Raw genomic sequence first — 12,507 nt, forward strand, 5'->3', positions numbered from 1 at the left:
TTTATTTTTTAGTATCCAGGATGTTTTGATATGAATACAAAGTAGACATAGTACCCCAATTGATATTCACCAAAAAAAGGCAGTACCTGTTAAATACTTAAAACAAAGGTTTGAAGTGTTTCAAAGCTAGTTATTTTTGGGAATTTGTTCACAGAAATCAAGAGGAGTTCCATATGAAAATCTAGATCCTCCAAATAGCAATGAAGAGACAACTTTATCCAAAGTTACTTCAACACTAAATGGTGCTTAAAGAGTTGCTGTAATTTTCCACTTGCACATTTAAGCTGGAGATTTATTAGGTGGTGGTATAGACTAGATGCCATAAATGCAGGATATGGGTAGTGCCAGATGGACATTCACCATACAGGGTGTGCTTGCATTGGTGCCAAATGGATACTCAATATAATGACCAAACTTGCATAAAGTCTTTTGGTTATACTGTACTCATCACACAAATATCATATATACATATGTAGAGTCTCCTGGATGCAAGCCCTTGAACACTAGAAGAAAACATTTGCATGGTACCAATAATACATTTTTGATGGTACCAAATGAGTACAATAAGGGCAATTTGCTCGTTATTACTTCACCTAGCTTATACATGTAGGTACCATAGATATATATGCATGGTACCAACAGAATAATAACCTCTCAAAGATAAAGTATTCAGGGATACATTATAAAGGCTATCTATTTTGCCTATTGGATGCACTAAGAGCTACAATTTATGCAAAGGTTGGGCAGAATGTGAAAGTTAAGATTCATTGCACCTACTGTAAGTGTACCTTCCCTGACTTATTTCCTTTCACTCCTTCATTTCCCTATGCACCTAACTTGCCATTGTTACTTAACATCCAAGAGATACTCACTGTCAGTAGGTGACCATCATATTAATGGTATTAATGTAAGCAAAGAACAATAGAAATGGATTTACCTTATTAAGTCTAACAGGCATTTTCCAGAATCAAAGTTCATCTTATCCCATTCAGCTTTGGTATTTAAGTGTATCAATTGCCTGTTTGCTAGGCATTTTATAGGCTGTAATTATGGATTCTGAAAATTTTGTATTGATTCTTATGTTTAGTTCAATAGAAGAATATTTGGTCCACTTCTGTAAATATATTTTAAAGAAGACACTTGATTAATAATGTATGGGCAATACATACTAGTGTATTCAACCACATCAAGTCCTCTTGCCAGCAGTTTCAGAGAGGGTTTCTTTTTTCTGAAAAATTGGACCCTTTTGCCCTCTTAGTTGACCCAACTTGAGAAATGGCATAGAACCTAGATCAAAATTTGATTGCAAGCAAAATTTTTCCGACCAAAAGGGCAATTCTTTCTTTTCCCTCCTCCCCACCTGTGGGGGCATAACAGTAAAAGGGTAGTCTGATGTAGATATGATTTGTTATTTGATTTACATCTGGCAGCAGGCTTTGACAAACATATATGTTTAATATGCTACAAAACATCCAGTTGCTCTCCACTTGTGGAAGATTGTATTATTTCAATCCCAGAAATTCCTTGTATAACACGCACTTTGTATACAATCACATTTTTCTTTCAATTTCCGAAACTTTTCCCTTAATTTGTAAATTTGTCTGTAGAATCAATAAGAACCATAAGATATGTGAACTTTCTCATAGTACTTGAGATAGAGTAGAGGAAAAAATGTCTAAATTTTTCCTCAACGATAAACATTTATGAAAGATATTGGATTGAAGATCTGGAATCAATTGGGAAGAGAAAGCTGCCTTGGGAGAAAGAAGTTAATGCTAATGGAAAAAGTAAATGCAAAGGTGCCCCCCTCGCTGGCTCCCCCTCCCCCCCTTCCACGCATACACACACACACACACACACACACACACACACACATGCCCACCAAATCAAAGTGAAAAAAATAAAGAGATATGTTTAAAGTGGATGTCTAGAGTAAGCAAATATTTTCAGTTTCACTTAAACAAGTAATTGCATCACATCGTTATTAAACAGACAGAAAAACTGTCAGTTTGCCTTGAATTTGAGAAGAAACATTTTTTCCTTCACATATCATCTGAAGGTTCATCTGTAAGGACAAGGTGTCAGCCACTGTGAAACGGGATGATGTTTGTAAATGTTTGGTTTTTTACCTGCAAATCACAAAGGTCAATACCTTAGTTAATATCTGAAAGGAGCTTGGAAATACCTTCGCTCTTGTGTGATAGCCAGTTTTGAATTCAAACATTTACACTGTTGAACACACAGGTTGAAGAACTGTGAGAGGAAATGGAGATTTGCCAATTTTTTTCTGTATCACTGATTAAGGATTTCTAAAATATTTCTTACAATTTGATTTTATCATGATAGAATAAAAGGAGGTGCACTTATGATAATACGGCAGAATTAAGAAAGACAAAATCTTTTTGATGTGCAGTTGATTTTTTAAAGATTGTCATGAGAAATTGTGTGGATTTCTCTGATGATGTTACTTTATCATGTAAGGCAAGACAGTTAACTTTATTTTGATTAATTTTTATTAATATATATATATATGTATTATTTTATGCTACTTGATGAAATACTGTATCTGTCACTATAGTACCTTCCACTGATAGATAGATGAGTACCATAAGACTTGCTTCAAGCACAAAATTCAGATTTTGATTTGTCTTTTTAAAAAAACGGATGAAGTTACTAGTAGTATGGATATTGATTTTAGTTATTACTGATCATCTTTGTAATAGTGAAAATAAAAGTGATGCAAACCTGACAGTATGTTTACTACGTTGTTATGCCTCATTATATCGGAATGCCTCTTTCTTTTCATAAATGGCCAATTAACCAGAAAATGATATCAGGTGTTCTTGGTTGAATCTGTTTTCTGCCCTTGCTTCCTAAATGAAATATGTATGCTCTGATTTGCACAGCAGCATCTCCCTCGACAGCAGTTTGTTTATATATACAGTAGCGGTGGAGAGGCCTATTGGAAAGCAGAATGGACTCTTCCAATTCCTGCTGGGTTTATAATGACTCTGACTACTGCCTCGCATCTAGAGCCAGATCTACCAGGTGATTGAGACAATAATGAACTGCCACTGCATGGTTAGATGACACAATCAATCACAGGAGCCAGTAACTCTAGTGACTTTCCCTTCATAGAAAAACTGTTAACAAGTCTGAAGATTCTCTGCATCGCCGTTTGATTTTTTATGCGTGCTCAATTGTCGAAACATTGAAAGTTCCAGCAAAAATACAGTTTTGCTTAATTTTTTGGTTATCAATCAGGCTCACCTTTCAAAGGAAGGAAATTGAATTTCTAGGGCCTAATGTTACAGATAGTCTCTGAAGCTACTGAGACACCATCCTGACTGCATCAGGTGCTTTAAGTACAAGGTAAGTGTGGAACCTTCACATTCTTAGATTTATTGGTAATTATTTTCATGGAATCCTTTTCACTTTTTGATTTAAGGTTGTGCTGAAAAGTTTTGCCGTATTTTCATCATAGTGAATTTTTTTTTTTAATTTGCATTTGTAAAGTGACCAGGATGTATTATTGCATGTTAGTAAAGTTAAATTTAATGCTGTTGACTTCCTTGTAGATGTATTTTCTAATTTTCTATGGATTGGTTTACTGGTTAAAAACTTTTCTGCATTTTTTCTTTTTGTTAAGCAAAACAGATAATTTGGAAGTATATAAACTGAATTTTAATATTCAATAAACTTTTTGCTGATGATTAAAGAATTTTGGAAGTTATCTTAAGATAAGATTCATATTTTTCTTATTCATCATTTGTAGTTTCATGTAACTAGAGGTCAGTTTAATCACAGCTGAAGTGCAAATGGCACATCCACCTTGCTGTTGAGTGGTGTATCTGATTGGCTTATGCTGAAGTGGATGTCAAGAATAAAAAACTCTGGCATAGTGTGACTAGTATAGTAACGTGACTTGTGAGATGCACTGTGTCCAAGTCTTTTGTTCTGGACTTCAGCTGTGGTATAAGAGATAATAGACCATAAGGGAGAAATGGCTTCAATTACTGCTCTCCAAAAGTACAACAAGCAAGTTAATTACCCACATGACTATATCAGACAACACTTTTCAGTGAAAGGAAACTTCTTTTGTTTTTCATGTATCAGAGTAGTTCATGTACTTTATTGTAACAACCATCAAGTTTATGATGTGCTGTTCTTTACATACTGCAAATGAGGTAATTTTGAGTTTTTATCAATCAAAAAATAAATAAATACATACTTTGTGGCTTATAAATCATTTCTGAAAATTATTTATTTAAAACTTTTAATATCTTCATATAAATAAGGTCATAAATTGCCTTGATTATTATATTTTTGCCATCTTAGATATTCATTGATAAAACATTAAATTGTAACAATGCACCAAAATCCTCAATGTACCAGTGAACATGGTGTTTGGATTTTTCTCAAAAATTCCTTGATGCAATCATGGTGACTGATGTTAACAAGGAAAGGAAGTTATGTTACAAATAAAAAAACATTCTACTAAATGCTTTTTATATTTAAAAAAGGCCACCTCAATTCATGCCCTACCGTATAGATTCTGCTAATGCAAAACGTGTCATGCTCAGTCATCAATGGGAGTGCTTAGTAAAACTTCAATCATGATTTGAAATTCACAGTAGAACGAGACAATAAAGATTTTAATCCTGGAATATCAGAGATAGACAGAGGTCACACAGATTAGTCTGAATCCATCCAGACAGTCTCATTTTGAATAGGTTTCTGAAAACAATCATAATTATGTGAATGGGATGGTTGATGCAAATGTACATTAAAAGTCTTTCCATCAAAATGGTTCCATTCAGCCCTTGCCATTATTTTACCATAAGAAGTGATAGTTGTTATGTTTTTTCTCCATTTTCTGCTTGAATAACCATTTTACAGGTCTGTAAAGTTAAAGTCTTAAACTACCTTAGGATAAAAAGTTCTGAACTCAAACATTTTTTGTCTTTTTTCTTTAATCTTGACAGATTGCAATCTTTTGCACAACAGTGCCAATTAACTTTTACTTGTCACTTCAGTACAACTATTTTTCTCAGACAAAATTACTGTTATATAAAGATTCTCCTAAATTACTTAAAAGTTAGCCCCACTTGTGGATTTTAGTATTGCATTATGTCACGGAAAACTGTCAGCTTTGTCTTTTGCTTAATTATAAATATAATAAATTTATGATTCCTAATAAATGGGGCTAGTGTCCAGTTGTGGACATCAAGGCTTATTTGGACACCAGTCAAGGGTCCATCGCTTACTTAAAAAACATTGTTTTTCCTCATGGCCATCAACTCAAAAGTCTCACGTCAGTCTTTCCACTGCGTGGGGTTACCAAATGATGTTTTACTGTGCCTGTAACGCAATTGTGCTCATATTATGGGATCACTTTCCGTGAACGAGCTTCATTATCCCATTGATGAAGCTCAGGTCATATCTGTTCTTAGAAAATTAAGCAATATGTCAAAACATTGATGTGAGATAATGGGCACAGTAATTACTATACTTTGATGATTTCTTATTAGTGAGGTCAATATACTAGGGATTTTTTTAAGTAACTAAAGAATCTTTTAAGTCGATGATTTCTTTGAACTTCATTACCACTTACTGACAATTAGTCTGTAATTGTATTTCAGGTGAAGTGGCCTGCAAATATTACCCTCATTTCCACCAATACAAATTCATTAATTTAAGTTTTTATTTCACATTTTGTTAGACTGGGTCCCCATACCTAAATCAATCTTACAGGAACGATCCATCTCCAAGGTTTTTTTTGCTAAATTGCTTTCAGCCTTAGCGGCTTTGATGTCTGACATGCCTATTGAAGCTGCTAAACAATAATTAATTAATTACCCCCCTAGCAGCTTCAGTAGGCATGACAAACATCTAAGTCGCTTAACTTGATAACAATTTAGTGAGAATTCCCTTGGAGATAGATCGATCCACAGTTAGTACGATAGGGTCTGGGAATGGTCCCTTCGTCTTGTAAAAGAGACATACAACCCAGAACTAGTTAAGGTACACTTGTGTGTGGCTGGTGATCAGATATAAAAAAAAATATTGTAGTTATCTCTTTGATATTTTACCATTTTTCTTAGTAGATTAATCATTTGTGATAAAAATAAGATAAATCACTTCCACATTTTCATGCATGTGGCAGGAAGAATCTATGTGCATTCTGATCAATAGTCCAGAAATGAGACCATGCCTTATTGGATCATGCATCATCCCTTAATTTGTTTTTGTTTATCTCTTCTCAGTTTCATGCTGATTAGTGTGAACACTATCATCTGACATGGTACACTGGATTATGTTAAGGTGATTTCTCAAGTTTCTGATGGAATAGATGCTTAACTATGCTGTCATAGATTTAGATTAAACCCTATGCCCCAACCCCACAGACCTCATCCAACTTAAAACACCAGCTTAGATAACCAGTGAAATGTTATAAGGCATATTGCTTAAATTATTTATCATTCCTCGTTGCTCCTAAACAATTTTTAATTTCTATTACCTTTTTTGTTTGGAAACATATCACCAATAAAATAAATATAACTGTTAATTATTCCGTGTTCATATTTCTGTAACTATTTCACCTGCATTCATTATACTAGAGTAACGGACAAATCTCACTCCGTCCATCTGTCCTGGTATTTATACCTTTATGCTTTCTGACCACAGGCAGGCCATTGCATCACATTGATTGACAGACTACATGTTTTTTCCTTAGATAAAGCAAGATTAAGCTTCTATCAACATAAAAATGTTTGGACATATTCTTATTATTCAGAAATTTTTTAAGCCCAGAATGGTTTCCCTCCTTTCCTACGTACCTCACTTCCTCCCTCCCACTTTCCCTGTACATGTGCATGCACACATGCACGCACACACTTTTACTTTTTCACTGCCCTTTTCCATCTTCATTCTGGTTCCAGAGATTTCTATGATGGTCATGGGTAATTATTGTTTTCCAATTAATTTTTGATTTCAACCAGACAATTTTAAAGAAAACAAAACTTATTCAAAGCCATTCTTGTATCACTCACTGTTATTAGTATATAGTCTGTTTAATTAGTTTGCATGCTTACTTGCCCGTAAAGAATGAAACAGGCTTAACAACATTTTTTCTGTAGAGAGTGATATGTGGGGAATAGGGCATTTGTAAGCAAACATGATAAAATTTACATATATCAATAAGAACATTCCTATATGTGTACGTTTTCTACATATAATTGTCATATATCTTTTTTATTTAAGTTTATGCCATATGAATGGGCAATAAATTTGTTTTGTTTTCTGATCATCTATTGCTATAAAAATGAAATAATTTGGCCTTTACCTCGGACATTATCTGTCATATTTTCAGCAAGTTACATCCTATGAATGTTATCCTTGAAGAAAAAGAGCACACAATATGTGGTCTTTGGACATTTACTTTTCTCATTAAATGGTTTCGGAGGCAGGAAATTATAATCTTTGATTGTCAGTTAGACAAAGTCTGAGAAGCTTATTGTCTGCAGTTAATGGACATTGTTAGGGGACTTTTGCAGTTTAAAGCTGAGAGTTTTGATGTAATGCCACAATATCCCTTTCAAGTTAAATAGCCTTATAATACTTTATTGAATGACTACTTAATTTTTTTCACATTTTCAAAATTTGCATAAGGAGAGGATTTTTTGCTCTAATGTCAAAACTTTAGAATTATAAATGTTTATATTATTATATTTAAATCATTGTCAGGATTTAAAAAATGTAAAAAAAATCTATTATTGCTTCATTTTCATACAATAAACTAATATTATGATAATGGTTAAATAAGAAGTCCACAAAAACTGATGCATAGTGATGCATTTGGAAGCAATATAGATTAATTATGTGGTATTAAACCTTGTAAAGGACTTAGGCTCAGAAGAATGTGAGTGTTTTTCAGTTCTATCTCCCATATACACAATCTAGGGAGTAACTGGGCATAGGGTCGTATTATATGATCTGTATGTTATCAATCTGCATATTCAACAAATTCTGTCTGGAATAAAACGGACAGCTTGGCTAATCATTAATGCATGCCTGAGCTGGTAAGTAAATTTGAAGAAAAGCTTTCTGACAGATTGTATGCATTTATCTCCAGTAATAAGATAAACAATTTCTTGATTGTAGGGATCCTGGTTGGGACATCAGAGCAAGTTTGGAGGAATGAGAGGTCTTAATTAGCCTATCAGTTGTCCAGGGTTATGTGTACTTATGAACTCCGCTGTGACCAAAAAAAGGAGAAATAAAACACAAAGAGAAAACTGATATTTAAAAAAACTGTAGGTAGAATTGACCTCTGGAAGTGAAAAAACCAGCACCAATATAAACTTTTGTACCTGGACTACCTTATCTGAAGTACTGCTCTGAGGAAAAAGAGTCACCTGTCAAGAATGGACCACTCGGCATTGATATTGGGAACCTTGATTCCAACGGCTGCTGCTGAGCCACAGGGAAATCTCACTGCTGAACTTTACATGGCAGGAGGTGGCGAAAACCAGTTTCCATCCCATGACTTGAGCTACCAGGACAAGCAGCAATGCTTTAATTATGCCAATGGCTCTTTTAAGGATGATGAGCGACTTGAGCAGATACAGTTTGTGATGTTTGGAATAATCTTGCACATCATTTGCATATTTGGAGTTGTTGGCAACCTTGTTTCGTTCTTTGTCCTCAGCAGAAAAGAAATGCGCTCCTCTTCCTCCTGCTATCTTATGGCTTTAATGATATTCAATACAGTTGTCCTACTGACTGCATATTCCAATGATGTTATGACAGGTATTGGAGTGGGAAGCATGTATGGCGCCGTTTCCAACTATATCCTGACATTTGGTTCAGCTGTTGGTCAGTGGTGTTCCGACTGCAGCACTTGGTTGACCATTGCCCTCACTGTAGAACGCTACATATTTGTCTGTCACACTTTTCAAGCTTCAACAATGTGTACCATGCGCCGAGCCATCATAGTTATTGTGTTTTTGTCTATTGGGATGTTTCTTTATGATATCCCATGGTTTCTGCGGCAAGAAGTGAGAAGTGTCACTTGTCCATTTAACGATGAGCCTATCACATACATTGTGATGCGTTCTGAAAAGCATCGCCCTTCAGATATGTACTATAATATACAGCTTTTGTATATTATGCCTGCCTTATTTCTCATTGTGCCCATATTTGTTTTGACAGCATTCACAGTAATCTTGTTACTTGAGGTGCGAAAGTCAAATAAGCTACGCCAACAGATGTCTACCACACAGACTGCTGAGATCAATGTCACAGTTGTTCTCATCAGTGTTGTTGTGGTTTTTCTTATTTGCACCCTACCAAATTGTATTTTTGCCATTACTCGCACTGTTAAAAAAATTGAAAAAGCAGACGACCCATATTTCGACATTTACTTCACTTTCACTGGAAGAGTCTGTTTTATTGTAGCAAATGTGTTCTTTTATTCAAATTCAGCTCTAAATTTCTTGATTTTTTGTACAGTTGGTCAAAAATTTAGAAAAACATTCAAGCGTATATTTCTTCGACGCTGCAAGTTCTTGACAACGGAAGTGGTTCGTTACAGCAGTGTGAGTGTTGGCTCGAGAACTGGTTCAACCAGGGCAAGCTTTTATCAGACTGAGACAAACATATAGTCAGGTGACAAGTTCTATAGTTATTGGAAATGCAAGAAAGACTGATTTTTTAAATGAAAGTACTATCATTTCAATATTTATAAACATGATTTATAAGTTGCATTGATACTATCATTTTGATTTTGACAACATATATGACCTGATTCTTTTAGAGTTAAAAAGGGTCATTTGCCCATGAATTGATGTGTTTTAATCAGTTTATAAAAGTACAATTAATGAGATTTGATCTATATTCAGGTAGCAGAATATCTGTGGATTTTTTGTTTCAAGGCAACAGTTTCTGAACATGAAAAGGTTAAATTAACCAAAGCAGAGCAGGAAATGTAACTTTTGATGCTATTGATTTTGCAGCTCATGCAAAAATGGACAAAAAATTCAAATTTCTTTAAAACTAACATCAGTTGTGGTAAATCGATTTCCCAGGACGTCACAGTTGGTAGAATGATCCAACAAAAACGTCATATTACAGGAAAGACAAGGTACTAGAAACTAGATTACAGAATGGAGTTCAGGTTCTATTAAGATCTATATTTGTTACTGAATATAGCAGAATTCTAAATTTAAAGGTGCTTCAGAATTTTTTGTAACATGTTGATGGTGTTATCACCCATTTACTACGTTGTGGGTAATTTTTACGGTAAGCGTTATTTCGATTAGAGCAAAATGCTTAATGTACTTTGTATACATGTAACATAATTTATACCACTGCTCAAGCAAGAAACAATGGGTCACACCATGACCTGTTCCAAGCAGAGTCGTGGCACACATGGTTGAGTATTGATTCCATTTCTAATTGGTTTTAAATCTGATAAAGCTCTCGTGCTGAAGCTTAGATTTATGTAAAATGGAGGAGTATCCAATTATTTCCACTATTTTACTTAAAACTTTGCGATCTTTATCTTTCATGTTATTGTCACTGCAGAAGTGGTCAAAATATCACAGCTGTTCATTAATGACATGTTTCAAATATGTATCACGAGGCACTGGTGCTTTTTTTTAATGTGCAAGTGACGTGAAATTGAATTTTAATTTATATATTTATTAGGTAGGTCTGTATTTTACATGATTTGCCAGTGTAACGGTTGTATTTTAAGCTACTTTGGCTGAATGTACTTTTTATGTAAGACTATAGTAAAATAATTAAGTCTGATATTGTTTGATAAGTTGGTGTGGCAGTAGATTGTAATTTTTGTCGATCTATTTAGTTTCTATGTTTGCTTGTTTGAACTTTTCACCTAAAAAATAAATAGTTATGTTTATCATGATCCTACCTGTTTATTGTGATTCTCACAGTAAGTAAATATATAAGACCATGGGGCATTTTATGAAAAATTGTCCTATTTGAAGAAGTTTAAAACTGTTTATAGTCTGTTTATATAGTTATGTTGAAAAGGATAAAATAACTTTTTAAAAAGTTGCTTTAAAAAAGTTTAAATTGTTTTAGCTCCCTTTATAAACTGTGATGTATGCTTTCAGAGTTGTCAGTGTCATTTTGAGATGGGAGATATTTATCACTTTCATTAATAGTTCCTGTTTCAGAAATATTTAATTTATTTTTAAAATGCAGTAGGTAACTTTACAACAAGTAGAGATTAAAATAAGAAGCAGTTATATAAATCACCCGTCATATTTTTTAAAAATTATAACATAAGACTGACAGGTAATGGTATTTATGTACATTTTGATCGTTTACTGTTTGTTATTCTTCTTCCATGTAAATGAAACATGCTGCTGTATGTATATTTTTTCTGCCTCACAATGACTTAGGATCATTGTGAAATTAGTTGTGATTTGTATCAATGTATGAGTTCTCAGAATCAGAGACAATGCAAGAAAATATGAAAATGCTATTGCATTGTTGATTGCATAGCTTTTTTTTTCTTTCTTTTTTTTTTTTTTTTTTTGGGGGGGGGCAGGTGCTTGAGCAAGTTAATTGATATTTTTCTTTTTAAGCAAGGTCTTCATAATTTCTTGTTTAAAATTGGTATATATATATATATATATATATATATATATATATATGGTGCTGCAATCTCCATGTTTACAAATATGATATTTTTGGCCTTGTATACTTATCTTTAGAAAGGATTTTTGTGTTATCTGTAACTGTTCAATGTATATTTTGTTTGATATTGAAAGAACAGTTGTATTCAAAACACTTGTTATTGTTGTCATTTATTTCACATCAACTTATAATGCATAAAAGAAACCCTGAAGAAAGCAAAAAAAGTAGTGCTGATAACTATCAAAGAACAAAAAAAGTGGTGAGTATTTTGATTTCCTGAAGTGAGCACTGAATTGATTGGTCATATCAACTTTCCAGACTTTGATGAATTGCCACTCCCATTATTTTCAACAAGTTGAGGCCACCAGAAAATGAACACTTTGTTTACCAACATATTAATTGATTTTTTTAATGCCGAACTTGACCGTCGGTATTGACTTCAACTATTAGCTTGCATGATCTTGGGTATAATTACCTATGGGGCTTTGAGTCATAAAACAAAAACTCTATCGTTTTTTGTAAGCTTTAAAATTCCATATCATTATATCAATCTGGAAAAGCTACTTAAAGAAAAGGAATTTTGCTCCAACAGTTTTCGACCCTAAGTTTGATAATGGTGTAAAGTTAGATGTAGTTCTGTGTTGTGTTTAAAAATAAAGAAATGTCTATTTCTTATTTGGTTTAACTTTTGGTGTAGCTGCCAAGTACAGAGATGACCCACCATGTTGATTTGAATTCTTCACTGTGTTCATAACTTCATGGCCTCATTTAGTTATTGTTTCACCCTCTTATTTCTTAAATAACACAAAGCTAACAATTCAAGCATAGTTGGATTTT

General features: G+C 33.6%; 2 protein-coding genes across 2 annotated transcripts in view; both read left to right on the forward strand.

Annotated features, from left to right (window-relative positions):
* LOC106157046 (lysophosphatidic acid phosphatase type 6) overlaps nucleotides 1–12,507 on the forward strand; it is a 63,984-nt gene that overhangs the window by 22,711 nt on the left and 28,766 nt on the right. The gene's annotated exons all lie outside the window — the stretch shown is intronic.
* LOC106157047 (FMRFamide receptor) lies at nucleotides 1,834–11,823 on the forward strand. Its single transcript, XM_087007098.1, has 2 exons — nucleotides 1,834–3,372; nucleotides 8,164–11,823. Exon 2 carries the CDS (start codon nucleotides 8,427–8,429, stop codon nucleotides 9,663–9,665), a length of 1,239 nt encoding a protein of 412 aa, XP_086863224.1. The 5' UTR covers nucleotides 1,834–3,372; nucleotides 8,164–8,426; the 3' UTR covers nucleotides 9,666–11,823.

The sequence above is a fragment of the Lingula anatina genome, chromosome 2 (assembly GCF_051362555.1).
Source record: "Lingula anatina isolate TDL-2025a chromosome 2, LinAna3.0, whole genome shotgun sequence".
Taxonomy (NCBI): domain Eukaryota; kingdom Metazoa; phylum Brachiopoda; class Lingulata; order Lingulida; family Lingulidae; genus Lingula; species Lingula anatina.